We start from the raw sequence: 18601 nt of genomic DNA, 5'->3' as shown, positions 1-18601 counted from the left end.
TGGTTGGTTTTATTTATATGGCAATTGATGATTCACAAGGACTGCCCAGTCAATACGCCCAAAAATTTAAAATATCTATTCAGTTACGTATTTACAATTTTTATATCCTATCATATGATTTATTATACAAAGTGATGTTATTCATGATGTGGAGTGTTACACTTTCGGGCATCGGCCTCATTCTCAGCCCACTGACTGTCTAATTTAGAAGAATGGGTTCACAAAGAGTAAACCACACGTTCCCACCCAATGTTTATCGAAATGGCAAGTTCTTACCCTTGATTTCATAAATTCCAGATCCCCACCCTTAGGTTAACAGCGTTAATGATTTTTTGGTTTTGATAAAGTATAGAAAATGCTATTACCAAAAACAAATAAATTAATAAATTATTTTAAACTCCCTAATTAGTAGAATTAGAACAGTAATCTTTTACTTTGATACGATAAAACATGGGTATACGTTGGTGAGAGAGATAAGGTTTATTTGTTTGTTTGTTTCATTTTAGTTAATAATTGTAGAGCTCAGTCCTGGTCTTCAGGTGGCTCATTTTTATTTGCTTTCAGTTAGTATTGTTGTTATTTTCATGCCACGAATTTGCAACGTGGGTGTTTAAATATTTGTAAATTCTCGCTTATTTAAAGGGCGAAGAGCAGTGAATAAAAGGGGACAAGAAAATAACACCATGTTAAGTAATTGCTTAGGTGGTCGTGGTCTCCATTATCAGACCAAAGAAACTCAACTTCCATTGTTCTTTAGTCATTTGATTACTCTGATTTTCCAGCCACTAACCACAATAGGTAAATCCAAGGAGTACGTCCCAAGGTGTTATCAAAGCACAAGCATGGACCAGAGAGTGGAGCAACTAGAAAAGATGGTCCAGACCTTAACAGGAGGTCAACAAGCCATTCTTAATCAGTTAAATGAGTTCTCTGTGCAGTTGAATGCAAAGTTCGAACAAATGTATTTGCACAAAGAGGGAGAGTCCTCATCTGCCCAAGAAATTTCAGCAACGACTCACAGGAACAATAACAGCAATCACTCCTCAACAACATATGCACCAAAATTCATTAAATTGGATTTTCCCAAATTTAATGGCCAAGAAGATCCCACAAGCTGGTTATGTCGTGCAGAGCCATTCTTCATGTTCCATGACACCCCTATCAATGATCGAGTTTCGCTAGCTTATTTTCATTTGGAAGATGACGCACAACTATGGTACCAACTTCTCAAACAGGAGAAGCAGGTTGTCACTTGGGAAGAGTTTAAAGAAGGACTCCACTCAAGATATGGTCCAAATCAGTTTTTCAATTTTTTTCAGCGAGTTAGCAAAGTTACAACAACAAGGGATGGTTCAAGCGTATCAGAATCAATTTGAACGATTGTTGGCCAAGGTGGGTTCCCTTACGATTGAACGACAAGTCAGCTGCTTTGTAAGCGGACTCAAGGATTCTATCCGCACTGAGGTCTAAGCAAATCGGCCACAGACACTATCATCTACCATCAGTCTGGCGCATTTGTATGAGGCCAAACTTCTGACCCAATGAAAAACTCTTCCACCTAGCAAACTTGTTGGAACGGTATCACGTCCCCCAGCTATCACAACCCCCAATCCTCCAGTCAAGAAGTTAAATTGGGAGGAACTGAACGAGCGAAGAAGATTAGGCCTTTCTTTTTGATGGAATGAGCTGTTCGAGCCAGGACATCGGTGTAAGCGGCTATTTTCCATTCAGGTTATCCTTGATGATAGCGATGAAGATGTGGAGATGGAGACCGAGGAGCCTTCACCAACAGACACACTAGCCATATCTCTCCATGCTATGACTAGTTTCCCAAACCCACAAACCATGAGTAAAAGGACGAATCAACAATAGAGTTGCACTCATTTTGATTGACTTAGGAAGATCCCATAATTTTGTGAACAAAGATTTTGTAGATAGTGTAGGGTTACAATTGAACCATAAAGGAAAGTTTAATGCAATAGTGGCTTCAGGAGAAAGCTTGACAAGTTCAGGGAGGTGTGATCCAGTGCAAGTAATTTTACAAGATATTCCTCTCACTATTGACTTGTATGTGCTTCATTTAGAAGGCTATGATGTTGTTCTTGGCATCCAATGGTTACAAACCTTAGGGCTCATAACATGAGATTTTTCAAAGATGCGAATGAGATTTCGATATGAGGGAAGAGAGGTAATATTGCAAGGAGAGTTGCTTCCAGAAAACAAACTTTTCAACAGCCACCAAATTGAACAAGCCACACGAAAACAGCGACATGGGGTTCTCCTACACATGGTGGAGGCTACTCCTTAAGGAATTAAGAGCACCATCATTCTACCTGAGATTCGACAAGTGTTGCAAAGGCATCAAGTAGTTCTTAAAGAACCAATGGGACTTCCTCCCATCCGTGCACATGACCATCAAATTCCTTTGAAAGAAGGTTCTAATCCTATGTCAGTAAAGCCTACTGATACCTGCATTTCTAAAAGACAGAGATTGAAAAAGTTGTGACTGACTTGCTAAACACTGGAGCAATTCAACCAAGCAACAACTCATATTCATCTCAAGTAATCCTAGTAAAAAAACAAGATGGGTCATGGAGAATATGCATGGATTACAGGGTTTTAAATAAAATCACAATCAAGGACAAATTCCAGATACCAGTAATAGATGAGCTTCTTGATGAACTTCATGGGGCACAATTCTTCTCCAAATTGGATTTACAATCCGGTTATCATCAAATTCGAGTTTATCCGTCAGATATTGAAAAGACAACTTTTATAACACACCTGGGTTACTATGAATTTTTAGTGATGCCCTTCGGGTTGATCAATGCTCCATCAACATTCCAATCTCTCATGAATGAGGTATTTAAAGATTATCTTTGAAATTTTGTTCTTTTTTTGTTCTTTTTTTTTTTTTTTTTTTTTAATGATATTCTAATTTATAGCAAGAATTGGACTACTCATATTAAACATTTAGAAATTGTATTTTCCATTTTACAAAATCACCTATTGTTAGTAAAATTGGAAAAATGTCATTTTGGCCAACGAGAAGTTAAGTACCTTGGCCATATTATTTCTAATTGGGGAGTTGGTGTAGATCCAGAAAAAATTGAAGGGTGCGTTTGACTTATTGTTTTTATCCATATTCCCAATCCTATTTTTCAAATGTTGTTTGGCATGTTATTCCCAAAATATTAGTCTATTTTTTTAATTACGTTAAGACCCTATAAGTTTATTAATTTCATTAAATACCCCCCAAGAAAAAGTTTAAAAACTAACAAAAACACCCCCACCCACCAATACCTGCTAGATTTCGGCTACCACCGCCGGTGGTAGCCGGAATCTATCACAATAGTCACATAGCCACCGAAAATAGCCGGTAATGGCTAGATCTAGCCTTTTCCGTGACAGTCAATGATGGCCGTCGTTTCAGCCTTTTCTGGCCGTCGTAGGCACAGCAGTGCGTAGATCTGGCATTTTTCGGCCAGATCCGTGGTGGATCTAGCCGGAAAAGGCCATAACGACGCGTTACAGCACATATCCGACCGGTCTATGTCGTAACGAAATTTTTCGGCTAGTTTCCGATGGTGGTGGCCGGAATCTGGCACTGCAGGTGATGGAGTGTTTTTGTCATTTTATATATTAGGGTCTTTAATTAAATTAGTAAACCTAAGGGCTTTTTCATAAATTTTTAAAGTTTACCTCGTAATACTCCCCTATCTAACAACCCAATATTATCCCCAAAATCCTATCCAAAATAATAAACTAAACGCACCCGAAGCTATCTTAAATTGGCCCCTGCCGAAAACTATGAAGGCAATTAGAGGGTTCCTCGGCTTATGCGAGTACTACCATAAATTCATTAAAGATTTTGGTAGAATTGCAAGCCCCCTTACCAAAATGCTCAAGAAGAATAATTTCACTTGGACTATGGTGGCCGAAGAAGCTTTTGACACTCTCAAGAGGGCTATGACACAAGCTCTAGTTCTTGCACTTCCTGATTTCTCCAAGGAGTTCATCGTAGAATGCGACGCATTAGGATCTGGTGTTGGTGCAGTCTTGAGGCAAGAAAGGCCTATTGGCTTTTTCAGTAATGCCTTGCAAGGGAGACATCTTCTCCTCTCAACTTATGAGAAAAAGATCTTAGCTTTAGTCATGGCAATCCTAAAATGGAGACCCTACCTCCTTGGCAGACAATTTATTGTGCAAACTGACCATTAAAGTTTGAAACACTTATGGTCCCAAAAGATCACTACTTCTACTCAACAAAGATGGCTATTTAAGCTCATGGGCTTTGACTTTACCGTGGAGTATAAAAAAGGAAAAGAAAACATTGTGGCAGATGCGCTTTCCCGAAAGAAGGAAGAAACCAATAACCAAGACAGGGAAAATCATGCGATATTTCTAGCATTGTCTCAACCAATTTCTAATACTTCCAACCCCAAAACTCAAAATCTCATACGGTTGGTGTAAGAAGATGAGGTGATGGGACCTTGGCAAGTTCACAATGGCATCCTATTTTACAAGGAAAATATTTACTTAGATAAAGGCTTTGGGTTAATTAATTAGATCATCCAACAGTTTCATAATAGCACACATGAAGGTTTCTTAAAAACAGATCATCGAGTAAGAGCTAACTTTTATTTCAAGGGTTTAAGAGGAAAGGTTAGAAGATTTATTCAAGAGTGTGAGGTTTGTCAGCAAAACAAGGTAGAACAAACTTTGGCAGCAGGGCTTTTTCAACCGCTCCTAATTCCCACCAAAATTTGGGAGGACATTTCAATGGACCTCATTGACGGTTTGCCGAATTCAAATGGAAAAACTACTATTTTGGTAGTTGTTGATAAACTGTCGAAATTCGCTTACTTCATGGCTCTTACCCATCCTTACCCCGCCACTGGAGTTGCTCAATTTTTCTTCGACAATGTTTTTCGTTTACATGGGTTGCCTAAGACTATCGTATGTGATCGTGATCCAACATTCACCAACATGTTTTGGAAAGAACTGCTTAGGCTGAACAGAACTGCATTTAACTTCAGTTCGGTGTATCATCCCCAGACAGATGGCCAAACTGAAGTAGTCAATCGAACCTTGGAGATGTATCTTCATTGTTTCGCAAGTTCTCAGCCACGAAAATGGTATAAGTGGATGTCCTAGGCGGAGTTCTGTTACAACACCAGCTTTCATTTTACAATTGGAAGAACACCGTTTGAAGTAGTTTATGGAAGAGAAGCACCAAAGTTGTTGACATATGTTCCAAACACTGCTAAGGTTGCATCCGTGGAGCAACAACTCATTTAAAGAGATTCTATTGTGAGAGAAGCCAGGGACAAAATAGCTCAAGCTCAAAATAGGATGAAAAAAATTTATGACTCAAAGCATCGGGAGAGAGAATTTCAAGTTGGTGATTACGTGTATTTAAAGTTGCAAGCGTAAAGGCAATCTTTAGTCTCTCGACGACAGTCACACAAGCTAGCAGCTAGGTTTTAGGGTCCCTTCCAAGTCGTTCAACATATTGGTGCTATCGCTCACAAATTGGAGTTACCACTTGGAAGTCATATCCATCTATTTTCCAGGTATCTTTGTTGAAGAAACATTTGGGTGCTCAAGTAACAGTCCAGTAGCAACTACCCAACATTAGTGTCAAAGATCCTTTTCCTTATCCGCTGGCCATACTTGAGCGAAGAATGAAGGGAAAGACGTAGGAAGTTCTAGTCCATTGGGCTCGGTGTTCACCTTCAAAAACAACGTGGGAAGTCCTTGAGATCCTTCAGCAGCAGTATCCATGTCTCGCTTTTGAGGACATGAGCACTTTTTAAGCAGGAGGGAATGATATAATGGCACATGGGTATACGTTGGTGAGAGAGATAAGGTTTATTTGTTTGTTTGTTTCATTTCAGTTAATAATTATAGAGCTCAATCCTGGTCTTCAAGTGGCTCATTTTTAATTGCTTTTAGTTAGTATTGTTGCTATTTTCATGCCACAAATCTGCAACGTGGGTGTTTAAATAGTTTAAACATATGTAAATTCTTGCTTATTTAAAGGGCAAGGAGCAGTGAATAAAATGGGAGAAGAAAATAACACAATTTTAAGCAATTACTTAGGTGGTCGTGGTCTCCACTATTAGACCAAAGAAACTTAACTTCCCTTGTTCTTTAGCCATTTGATTACTTTGATTTTCCAACCACTAACCACAATAGGTAATCCAAGAGTATGTCCCATACTTTCAAATTTATTTCAATGAAACCTCTTCTTCAACCTTTGCATCATCCTCATCTATAGCCACCCAGCCACTGTCATTGCCATTGCCACCACCACCACCGTCACCCAACCACTATCAACATCCAGCCAAATTAGTAAATAGTTGTCACCAACCCTCAAAATAGAAACGATATATCTTTTTTGTTCTTTTTCTTTTTTAGTTTTTTTTTTCTTTCAATATTAAATCTTCTCTTCCGCATTTAGTCTATGCCTGCCTCACTACGACACTACCTGCTTCAACATCCTATAAACCAAAGAAAATCTCCATCAATTCATACAAATCATTGTAATACTTGGCAACCTGGACAATTAACTGAACTTGCTCACATGGATCCAAATCAACACAAAATCCCAACCCATCTAGCCTATTGCACCAGATCTTGCCAACTATAGCCCCCACCATCCCCAGCCCATCGCCTACCTTTAGTGGCTGCGCCGACCGCATCTTCCTGGTTTCCTTTGCATTTGCATCGCCAAACTTCAAGATCAGTCGATCTCATGAATGCATCACGACAAGTTCGCGGTGTCTTTCGGATTTTGGTGGTTGGTGTTGTCGTGACTTTGCTGTGTATTGCTGCTCGTAGTCATGCCCACCTGACTCTCGTCTTCTCTTTGTGTCGTTTGCTGCTCACCGGATGCCCACCTGATTGCTCCCCGACGTTGAGAGTGTTCTTTCGCTGGAGGATTAAAGACGAGAGTGATGTGGACAATAAACGATTTAATTACGGCTTCCGATTTGGCCAGATTGGGTTAGGGAGGGAAAGAGGTGCGCAGTTGCCGGTTAGGGAAAGAAATGGGAGGTTGTGGCAGAGGGAGTGAGAGAGAAGTGCCAGAAGAGATTAAGTAGTTTTAGAGGGAGGGTGTTTGGGAGAGAATTTTGAGATGTGGAGGGTTATTTTAAGATTTTTATTTTTGTTTCAAATTTAACATAGTTCAAATGACAATTTTACCCTTTAACTATTATATTAAAAGATTTTTTAATAATTTAAGGGTGGTTATTTGGAATTTATGAAACCAAGGGTGAAAACAATAATTTTGCTAAAGCTGGGGTGAGAACAGGTCGTTTACTCGGTTCACAAGCCTAAATTAACTCAACCTTGGCCCAGAGCAGACGAGTATGAACTACGGGTATCCTATTCCTGGGACCCAAACACTTCCGTGGAATTATCTAGAAATCTTGTATAGTTGAAATCTACACATTAAATAGAAAATAGATCAACTACATTCTGCCACGTTCACAAATAAATAATAGTCGTCAGATCAGCCATCTTGGCAAAGATCGGCCAATCAGATTGGTTAAGTTGACTCCGGTTCTTAGTCTTCTCGTGGGGCCGTCCAACACACTTAAATTCTCCACGTCGAGGAAACAAACTAGTCCAATTACATTACGCCACGTATCAATTAACAATTGTAAACCGTCGGATCATCCACGATGGCGTTTAACTCGGAATAGCGAAGTCGCTTCTACCACACTATATAATGAAGGGAATGCCGAAGGGGTTATTTAGAGAGATAGATTGTAACTGATTAAAGCTACTAAAACGAAAGCTGCGAGTGTACCATGAGGAGGTGGACAATCCCTTCCCTTTTGATTCTATTTTTCTTTATCGCTCTCATCCCAGATCAAGGTAAGCTAGTGTTTTTTTATGGATCTGGAAACTAATTTTGTGTTTAGGAACTTACTGAATTAATTTGGCATTGGATCTATGGTTGTTTAGGCCAAAAGTTCCAGGCGAAAGCAGAAGATGAATCTGATAAACTAGCGGATCCTCCAAAGGTGGAGGAAAAGCTAGGTGCTGTACCGAACGGTTTGTCGACAGATTCTGATGTAGTGAAGAGGTTGGTACTATATTTTGTGTTTTTGTGTGTGTGTGTTTCTTCTCGTTGCAATTCGTGGCATGCTACTAAAATGTATTTTTTGGTTTTGATTTTGGTATTAGGGAAGCGGAGTCGATCTCGAAGAGGTCGCTTCGTAATAATGCGGAGAAATTTGAGTTCCAGGCTGAGGTGTCTCGCCTCATGGACATTCTTATCAATTCTCTATACAGCAACAAAGATATTTTCCTTAGAGAGTTGATCTCCAATGCTTCTGATGTAAGTATGTCTTTCTATAATAAGTTTCTCAAATTTTGATGCATTTTCACTGAGATTTTAATGGAATTTTTTCTTTGAATTTCAGGCGCTGGACAAGATTAGATTCCTCTCCCTAACAGACAAAGAGGTTTTGGGTGAAGGAGACAACACTAAGCTTGAGATCCAGGTTTTTGTCGAATCAAACATAGCGATACTTACTACCTAGTTAGATTAAGTTAATCTTGTGTAGCTTTGAATAATACCTTCTAAATTTACAGTTATAGGCTAAGATACTTAGTGGATTTAGTATAATTGTAGAGACCTTATTTGATTTGTTTGATTCGTTTTGAAATACACAGATTAAGTTAGACAAAGAGAAGAAAATTCTCTCAATTCGTGACAGAGGTATTGGTATGACCAAGGAGGATTTAATCAAGAACTTGGGAACCATAGCGAAATCTGGAACTTCAGGTACATTTATTCGTGAACGCTAGATTTATTCGCTTGACAATATGGCATTACTGTTATAAAGCCCAGTGTTGAGCAATATTAAGTATAATTATTGCTTTTTTGTGCAGCATTTGTGGAGAAAGTGCAGTCTAGTGGAGACCTCAATCTTATTGGGCAGTTTGGTGTTGGCTTTTACTCTGTGTATCTTGTTGCTGACTATGTTGAAGTTATTAGCAAACATAATGATGACAAACAGTAAGCATTTTTGCACTGATTTGATATGTTAAATTTGATACTCCAAACTTTTGTTTTTGTCAAATGATGGTCTTGCAAATTGTTTGACCTTCAGGTACGTATGGGAATCAAAGGCTGATGGGGCATTTGCAATTTCTGAGGATACTTGGAATGAGCCAATTGGACGCGGAACTGAGATTAGATTACACCTTAGAGAGGAAGCTGGGGAGTACTTGGAGGAGTCCAAGTTGAAGGTGGGTATTTCATCAAATTTGACCTTTGTACATTTAACTTTCTCATTTACTCTTCTTTTTTTTAGTGGGTAGAAATGTTCATTGTCATCGAAGATTTAATGGAACCACGTTTTTATCTCCACGGGCTACAAACGTTTTTACTTTTCCTACTTGATATTAATGCATCTTTTTCCAATGGATATGCACCAAACGTTCTTATTTTTTGCCCTAGTTTCTGCTCACTGATTGGAAATTAGCACTAGCATGTTGACATGGATGACAGGAATTAAGGGTTATTGTTTCCCCATTGCATTTTGTTTTTCGTGATTAATTTGTTTTCTTTCTCTGCAGGATTTGGTGAAGAAATATTCTGAATTTATCAACTTCCCCATCTATATTTGGGCTAGCAAAGAGGTGGATGTGGAGGTTCCCTCAGATGAAGACGAGGAAGAGGAAAAAAGTACACACTTAAATCGCTAAGTTTTTGTTTTATTATATATATATATATTTGCTTTTGTGTTATGCTTATGTTACTCTATTGCTACAAACAGCTGAAACTAGCTCTTCAGAGGAAGAAGAGACTGAAAAAAGTGAAGATGAAGATGAAGATGAAAATTCTGAGAAAAAGCCAAAGACAAAGACCGTAAAGGAAACCACTTATGAGTGGGAGCTCCTGAATGATGTTAAGGCTATATGGCTGCGAAATCCAAAGGAAGTGACAGAGGAAGAATACACCAAATTCTATCAAACGTTAGCCAAGGTATTGTACATATTTTGTAACTGTGTGGTACTTGAGAATCATAGGATTTTGGAGAATTAAATTCTGAATTAGTTTGCCAAATTTTAATTCTACAGGATTTTAGTGATGAGAAACCTTTAGCATGGAGTCACTTTACTGCTGAAGGTGATGTAGAGTTTAAGGCTGTTTTGTTTGTGCCTCCAAAGGCACCTCAAGATCTGTATGAGAGTTATTACAACACCAACAAATCCAACTTGAAGTTGTATGTTAGACGAGTCTTCATCTCAGATGAATTTGATGAGCTTTTACCCAAATATCTGAGCTTTTTGAAGGTAAAACTAAGTCTCTGCTATGTTCCCTGGGATTGGTTCTCCAAAATTGAGATAAAAGTGGTTTAATTACTGGTTCTCAAATTGTGCAGGGACTCGTTGATTCTGATACACTGCCACTTAATGTATCACGAGAAATGCTTCAACAACACAACAGTTTGAAAACAATCAAGAAGAAACTCATTCGCAAGGCCCTTGATATGATCCGTAAAATCGCTGAGGAGGATCCTGATGAGTCCACTGACAAAGACAAGAAGGGTAAACTCTAATTTGTTTAAAGCTTTTTCCTATATAACATGGGGTTATCCTTTTGTTGTTTCCTTGTGCATTATATCAAAACTAAGTGTCAGCCATACCTATTGCCAAGTCAAATTGCATTAATTTAATTTTCGTGAGCAGGCTGGGCTTTCTGGTTAAATCTTTATGACTATCTAAAGCAAAACAAACTGCCTTTTTTCTGTTCTATGATTTATGTTTTGCTGTTATATGGTATCAGTTAAAATGGTTACTGGAAATTGTGCTGATGTTTAATCTTGATGGTGACGCAGATGTTGAAAAATCCAGTGATGATGATGAGAAGAAGGGTCAATATACAAAATTCTGGAATGAGTTTGGCAAATCCATCAAACTTGGTATCATTGAGGACGCAGCTAATAGGAATCGACTGGCCAAACTCCTCAGATTTGAGAGGTATTTGTTTTTATTTATGAGTTTATCATCATACATTACTGTCCAAGGCAGCATGCTGTTTTTGAATCTAAGATCCTGTTGTCAGAGAGATCAATCATGGAATTTGTACTTCCTTGCAGCACAAAGTCGGATGGCAAGTTGACTTCACTGGACCAATACATTTCAAGAATGAAATCCGGGCAGAAGGATATCTTTTACATAACGGGCACCAACAAGGAACAGTTGGAAAAATCTCCATTCCTTGAGGGGCTTAAGAAGAAGAATTATGAGGTATGGGAATGATTTGGTTGCTCCTGAAATGTTTTATGTACCTTTCTTGTTGCTTTATTTATTTATTTATTTATTTTATTTATATTTGACTATTCGTTTGCATTGTTGCCAGGTTATTTTCTTCACAGATCCAGTTGATGAATACCTGATGCAATACCTAATGGATTACGAAGACAAAAAATTCCAGAATGTATCCAAAGAGGGTCTTAAACTTGGGAAAGACTCCAAGGATAAGGAACTTAAGGAGTCATTCAAGGAACTCACCAAGTGGTGGAAGGGTACTCTTGCCAGCGAGAATGTTGATGATGTGAAGATAAGCAACCGTTTGGCTGACACACCCTGTGTGGTTGTGACATCAAAGTATGGATGGAGTGCAAATATGGAGAGGATTATGCAGTCTCAGACTCTATCTGATGCTAGCAAGCAAGCATATATGCGGGGCAAGAGGGTGCTTGAGATCAATCCAAGGCACCCAATTATCAAAGAGCTTCGGGAGAGAGTTGTGAAGAGCGCTGAGGTATTTTTCATAAAATTTTTCGCATTTTCTTAATGACACTTATATTTGCACTTCACTTGGATGAATATTCCTTGCTGTGCTAGGTTGATTAATTGTTTTTGAAAAGTATTTAGTTGCAAGATTTCTTGAATTTCTGTTCTTAGCACTGATTGGGCTTTTTTTTTCAGGATGAGAGTGTGAAACAAACAGCTCATCTCATCTACCAGACGGCACTCATGGAGAGTGGCTTCTTGCTCAGTGATCCGAAAGATTTTGCCTCCCGAATTTACAGCTCAGTGAAGTCTAGCCTTAACATTAGTCCTGAAGCGGGAGTTGAGGAGGAAGATGATGTTGAGGAGGTGGAGATTGAGACAGAGACAAAAGAAGATTCAACTAGTTCCAACAGCCAAGGCGAAGGTGCTAAAGATGATGTGGATACAGAGCCTTCAGCTGTCAAGGATGAGTTGTAGATTGCCTGAAGCATGGGCAACATTCCAGTTTCTTTAGAGAACCCAAAAGCACTGCAACATGCATTTTAAGTTTTCTAAACTTTGGTTAAATTAAACTCGAGATCGTAGATTAAATATGTAAACATAAACAGCAGGAATTTTGTTTTTTTAACGTCTTATTAATGATGAGTTGCGTAACTTCTGATGTTTGTATTTTTGCTTTTGGGGCCACAATTGGTTTTGTTGCCCTATGTTAAGTGGTAATGGGCATATCAATCCAGTTGTCAAAATCTATCACCTAATTGATTTGAAAGGTTTTCAATAGCCTTCTAAACTGTTATAGCTTATTTACCAGGCCCACTGTTATAGCTTTTGACTCCGATCCTTAAAAGGTGCCAAAAGAAGATCGGGTCTTTTGGGGTCTTCCCAGTGATGGTAATATATTTCACTTTTTTTCCCTCTCTTTGCAGAGTCTGTGACTGAATAAAAATCCATTATGTATTGTTCCTTAGTGTCATGAAGGGGCCAAATTATTCTTCTTATTCTTTTAGTTAATAAAATATATAGCCTTTCATGCTCCATTGAAGGTAGGAGAGAATGTAGCTTCAAGCTGCGAATACATAGTAGGATTCTCGCACTTTCTAGGTAGCCCAAAATACATAGATTTCCAAATCCATGTTCTTTATAATTGTAGGCAACTGTCTTTTCCTGAAACTGTACCATTTCACTCTTGGTCAATCATTGAATTTCGATCCTTCAATTTTTGAGCTATATAATGACAAATACCCAATGAAGTCCAGTTTTTGCATAGAATGTTGCTTCTGATAAAAGGTTTCCTCAGCTATTGTTTAACCTGACGTTCGGTTTAATTCAGGAGAAAAAATCCTTTTGCTTAAAATTATTACTCTGCGGAGGGTCATGTGATGTGAGTATTGGTTTACGTATTGCCTTGTATAAGTGAAAATAAATATTATAATTTGCTTAAACCTAAGTCAAAGAATTAAAGAATTGATGAAGATATGGGCATTCCTTGGTAGAAATTGCAGGCGAAATCAGAAGACTACCATGCTTGCATTTGCAGCAAAGTGGGCATAGTCATCACCAACCAAATTACTCAAATTCATAGTTAAGCAAACACTTTTTCAAATGCCTTATAAATCAATTAAAATAAAGACATTTCATCTCCAAAAGCTCTTCCTTTCTTTCTATTAATTAAAACTACAAATTAACAATAAATGAAGCAAGTATATATATGCGTTATTATATTTTTGAAATAATAAACTATACATGGGAATGGGATGGCCTAGAAAAATTGGGTTTCCGATCTGGACTTGGTTAGCTCAAATTAAAGAACCCAATTAAGTTGCTGCTGTATGTGCTTAGTGAGCTACAAATAAAGGATAGGAGGTCAAGATGAAGTAGACTGCAGAAGCAAATGATGTCCATAGCAAAGATGAAGAAGAAACCGTCCTAGACGAGTCTCCGGTAACAAAATTTGGTAACCATGAACCATTATTGCCTACAGTTGGCACATCACTTGACCCGGTAACAGATCCATTTATTGCGTTTGTTGTTGGGGACGAATCTCTTGCTGATTTTTGACTGCATAAAATACATAATTATTTAATGGCTTGTGGCTTACGAGAGAAATAGTATCAATTCTATTGTGGGCTGTGGCTTACCTTGAGACTGAAGGGCAGAATGTGATGGTATAATCAGCTCCCATACACGTAAATGTACTAGTAGCATCATCATAAGCGTAACTATACGATCTTGGACACGCCGCTTTAAACATCTCTGAATAAACAGACGGCTTACAGGTGGCAGGTGTACCATACGCTCCACTACAGCAATATTCAGGATTCCCAAACGCTTCACATGCACTCTTACAGCCATCACCCGATTCCACCCGCAACTCAGCCGGGCACCGCTGGTTCAAATCAACTATGCACCCGGTCGCCAAGCAATTCCCTGTCCCACCGCTTGGTTCAACAATCATTGGTAAATTGTAGCCATCAACCAAACTCACGTCATAAAAGTCCTGGGTACCCGACCCCGACCCAGTTGTAAACTCGGCTAAAGAAGCCGGTGGGCTTGCACTTAAACCATTGCATTCTATTTGGTTTGACCCACAGTCACCGGTTTTGCAGGTCCCTTGACCTGTAGTGGGGTCGAATGTACAACCGGTTCGGCCCCAGAATCTTCCGGACCAGGTTGGTGGAACTTGAAAGGAGCGGGAAGTGCCAGGATTGAGCTCAAAGCCGGTGCTGTCTAATTTTGCATTGCCAAGAATGCCTGGCCACACTGTGTAGCTACATTTATTAACGAGTGTGAATGTAGAACCTGATATTCCTGTACAAAAGATAAATTAAAAACTCCATTATATCAATGAGGAATTAATGCATGGTAAAGATAAAGAAGCATGAATGAAAATATATTAGACAATTACCTCTGCAGAATATAAGCAAAATGAGAGTGATGTACAAAGGCGAAGGAGAACGAGAGAAGAGTTGATCCATTATTTTGGATATAAAAGGGCGCCTATTTGTAACGATACTGTTGAGTTTTAATGTTCTTCTATTCTATTGAAATTGAGGCTGCATTGCCCTTTTAAGAACAAAGGTAAAATTCTTGACTTGATAGAGATGGAAGTGAGAGAAGAGGAAGGAGAAACGATTGAGGTTCGCCACCCATAAACATATACTTTCACACCAGAGGACTTGGGGGAGAGGATTTGATTCTAATCCTCTACAACATTATATATAATATGAAGAGCTTGGTAATTAAAAAATATATGATGAAAAAAGTGAGGGTGAGCCTCGTAATACAGTAGGGATAGTCAAAGCAGGGATTGGGACGTGAGTAAAAAATATATATTCTTAAATAAAGGTACCACTAGGGCACCCACCTTAATTGAATTTTTACCTAAATATTATTGAAAACTGAATGCGTTAAGCACAAGTATTATCAGAGGATAAGAGTCCTTAATTAAAAAAAGCAATTGTGATGGAATAATAAGAAACACAATAAAAGGAAATAAGACTTAAATTAACGTAGAAAAAGAGGAAATTCAACAGTATATTAATTATGTAAATGCGAGAAAATCTTAAAAAGAATGAGGAAACTACTAAATAATTTCAACAAAACAGGCAGGCATCCCTTGATCCCACTATAAAAATATTCCATAATCCATAACGTAGAATTTGAGACCAATTAAAAACCTGGTTTCTAAGTTGGCATTAATTAATATTGAGTCGCCATAATAGTGTAATTGAAGATTCTTCTTTTGAATGATCGGATCATTACTTAAACCATCTAAATGTCTAAGAATCTCATACTTTTTGATGACTACAACGGTGGAATTGGATTCCTAATTATAACTTTCATTAGTCAAAATAATCCTATTTTAAATCACATTATTTCATGATTTGGATCACGTAATTCACCCTCTTTACATTACAATAACTGTGTATACGTGTTGGTTTTTTATTTGGTGAGAGTTTAATTATACAGAGAAAATCAAGGATCCATTTTAAATGGTACATAGATTAGATGGAGAGGGAGGTTGGTGGGTCGGTGATAGCATATTATCAGCATCAGAGACTGCTGCATATTAATGACTAGGTAACGTAATAAAGGTTTAATTGAATGTGATAATGCAACAACCTTTTTGTTATCCTGAATCTGATTATGTAGATGGTATTTGACAATATGTCAATCATGTTTGTTTATCTAATTGTTGATAATGATATGTAATTATCCAATCTTAAACAGAGGGATATACATAACATTAAAGAGAAGAAGAAGAAGAAGAAGAAGATTAGACATGGGGATGGGGATGGGGGTGGAACCTTTAAAGCTGAAAAAGAAAAGGTAGGAACCGACTTTGCTTTAGAGCTTACCCAAAGAGATGCTTATGCTATTGCTCTTCCACCTCACTCTTAACATGCTGCCGTGGAAGCCACTTGATTTGTGGGTCCTTATTACACACCATCTTCTAATTCTTTCTCCTCTCTTAATAATCGTACTCATACATAAACATCAGCCATCCCTCCACTTTATTGTTATTCTTGTATATATGTATATATATATTAATAAAAACTATAGAATAAAACTTGTCAGGATGGCCGAGTGGTCTAAGGCGCCAGACTCAAGTTCTGGTCTTCGAAAGAGGGCGTGGGTTCAAATCCCACTTCTGACATTTGTATTTTTTTTGTTTTGTTTTGGCCAACTAAAATGTATTTAATTTCTTTTTTCAATTTTTTGTTAGCCCAACTAATATGTAATTAATGGAAGGAGGACAAAAGTTCCCTGATCAAAGTTGATGGGGATCTGGTTTGATAATTAGAAAGCATGTTGCACACATGATGGTGTTGTGCAAAAGCGAAAAATACCTGCGTTTGCAATGTGGGAAAGTCTAAGTCTTTTCATGTGCTAATCACATTGTATCATTCAAAACTTTCCATCGTCATTCATGGATGGGCGTCTCTGCTTTATATTTTACACGAATCACTTGATAACGTGCAACACACTATAATCAAATTATCATAATACACGAAAAAGTAGAAAACTGACAATTACATAACTCCAAACTCTATGTTTTGTATATGTAATCAGATACTGACTATATTATATATCTTAATGATTATATATAGCAAAGTTTTCAGCCATTAACTTAAAATAATGCAGCATCTTCTTCATTGTCAAACAATTTATTATTGGAAACAGACAAATTAAGGGAATTATTAGCAGACTACTAACTAAGAAAGATTTCTCAGGATTACATTAATTGTTTGTGACTCAAAAACTTTTAGAAGTGGAACGTCTACACTGCCTGTTGAAAAGTAATGTTAAATAATTAATTATTTGCATGAAAAAGGGTTCATGCATAGTCCCTTAATTTGCATTCAGGTAGAGAATTCAACAATAATCCCCTTAATTTAGTAGCCCACTAAGAGTCTTGCCTGTTTATACTACACTTAAAAAGTCGGCAAAATAATTGCAAAAGGCATTTAGTGATACACTGAATCCATCGTATATATTACATGCATTTTGGATTCTTCACTTTTCTTCTTCCATTATCAATAGCAGCAAGATCCTTTGTATTTCAGGCACTCAGATGAAAATTATAAATATGTTAGTGTAATGGTGGCTCGTACAGGTTGATGGTTCATTGAATTCACAGTGCATTAGCCTTTAAGTTATCTCTTTAGCATAATCAAGATGATGTATATGTATCCATAACAATGTGCGCCTGAGAATTAAAAAGCTAAATGGGGTCAACTTATCTAGTCTAGGAGAAAGTAGACAAACGATTATACGTATACTTCTTTCAAAATCTGAGACTGTCCTTTGACATGTTATCTGTCGTGTAAAGTACCAGTCGGATAACTGTTGCTGTTATTTATGTTTTTCCTCACTTTCTTTTCTCCTTTCTCTCTCTTTGCTGATGAAGATTTGCGTCATTTATAACTGTCTTTGATTTGATAACCTATAAAGGAAGGGCTGCTTTTCTCCTTTGTTTGCCAACTTTATATTAATTATCTGCATGTAGCCATACTTTGACTTGTATGTTAAATGTTAGCTCAGTGATATATTAATTGTAATGGATATATATCCATAGCAGTTCGAAGAAGAATTGATACTGGGCCATACAAATATATTATGTTTCAGAAATGGGAACCATGCAATTAAACTTTTGGGGCCAATTCACCTAAACCTCACGATTCATGATTTAAAATTCATATTATAAGTTGATCAAAGTAGACTTATACTTAATAGATAGAAAGATAGGACACTACAGACATGCTTTTGGATAGGAGGTTATGAAAAATCTCAGAATTGGATAAACCTTACTTTGTTACATCAACATATATGCACGAGGCCTCAGTAAAAGCAAAGCGGAAAAGAGGTAAAAAAGAACAGCAATTTTGACGTGGATGCAAATACTGCCACCAAAGCAAAGGGTACTTGTAGAAAGTTTTGAGTAATTTTTGACATTTTGATTCGCTATTGCAAATTCATCTTTATTTAATTTTCAAAATACATATGACTGGAAATAGCAACTAGCATCTACCTTCAAAGCTAAGATTTTGCTGCTTTATATATGAATTTATTGGGAAAAAACGATGGGAAAGCCAGAAAAAATATAGAATATCACTTACGGAAAAAGTTAACTGCATGTGTAAACTGTTTTCTTTTATACGACTTATTTCTGCAGTTAAGCAGCTTGATTATAAAAGAGAGTCCCAAATACATAAATTATAAATGATTGGTTTCTCTTTCTCTTTTTCTTTGTGGGGTGAGGGTGAGGGTGAGGGCCTCATTTGAATATTATTGTTTTCTTTGTGGGATTTTCTTAAGATTTGTTCAGGTG

General features: G+C 37.5%; 2 protein-coding genes and 1 non-coding gene across 3 annotated transcripts; 2 read left to right on the top strand and 1 right to left on the bottom strand.

Moving 5' to 3' along the window:
- Nucleotides 1-7761: 7761 nt before the first annotated feature.
- Nucleotides 7762-12421, top strand: LOC116141853 (endoplasmin homolog). The gene is made up of 15 exons (XM_031427324.1): nucleotides 7762-7890; nucleotides 7981-8101; nucleotides 8203-8356; nucleotides 8442-8522; nucleotides 8695-8806; nucleotides 8914-9040; nucleotides 9135-9273; nucleotides 9604-9712; nucleotides 9804-10012; nucleotides 10108-10323; nucleotides 10413-10578; nucleotides 10869-11010; nucleotides 11130-11280; nucleotides 11393-11797; nucleotides 11965-12421. The coding sequence occupies exons 1-15, from the start codon at nucleotides 7824-7826 to the stop codon at nucleotides 12244-12246; spliced, it is 2481 nt and encodes an 826-aa protein (XP_031283184.1). The 5' UTR covers nucleotides 7762-7823; the 3' UTR covers nucleotides 12247-12421.
- Nucleotides 12422-13413: 992 nt separating this feature from the next.
- Nucleotides 13414-14964, bottom strand: LOC116141847 (thaumatin-like protein 1). The gene is made up of 3 exons (XM_031427316.1): nucleotides 14675-14964; nucleotides 13908-14577; nucleotides 13414-13827 (listed from the first exon to the last, which is right to left on the bottom strand). The coding sequence occupies exons 1-3, from the start codon at nucleotides 14742-14744 to the stop codon at nucleotides 13605-13607; spliced, it is 963 nt and encodes a 320-aa protein (XP_031283176.1). The 5' UTR covers nucleotides 14745-14964; the 3' UTR covers nucleotides 13414-13604.
- A 1378-nt stretch (nucleotides 14965-16342) lies between these two features.
- On the top strand, nucleotides 16343-16426 carry TRNAL-CAA. The gene has a single exon. It is a non-coding gene; the product is annotated as a tRNA-Leu (tRNA).
- Nucleotides 16427-18601: the final 2175 nt, after the last annotated feature.

Source organism: Pistacia vera, unplaced genomic scaffold (genome assembly GCF_008641045.1).
Source record: "Pistacia vera cultivar Batoury unplaced genomic scaffold, PisVer_v2 Contig400, whole genome shotgun sequence".
In the NCBI taxonomy this organism is placed as follows: Eukaryota; Viridiplantae; Streptophyta; class Magnoliopsida; order Sapindales; family Anacardiaceae; genus Pistacia; species Pistacia vera.
Note: the sequence above shows the minus strand (reverse complement) of the source record. Positions and strands in the feature narration are given on the sequence as shown.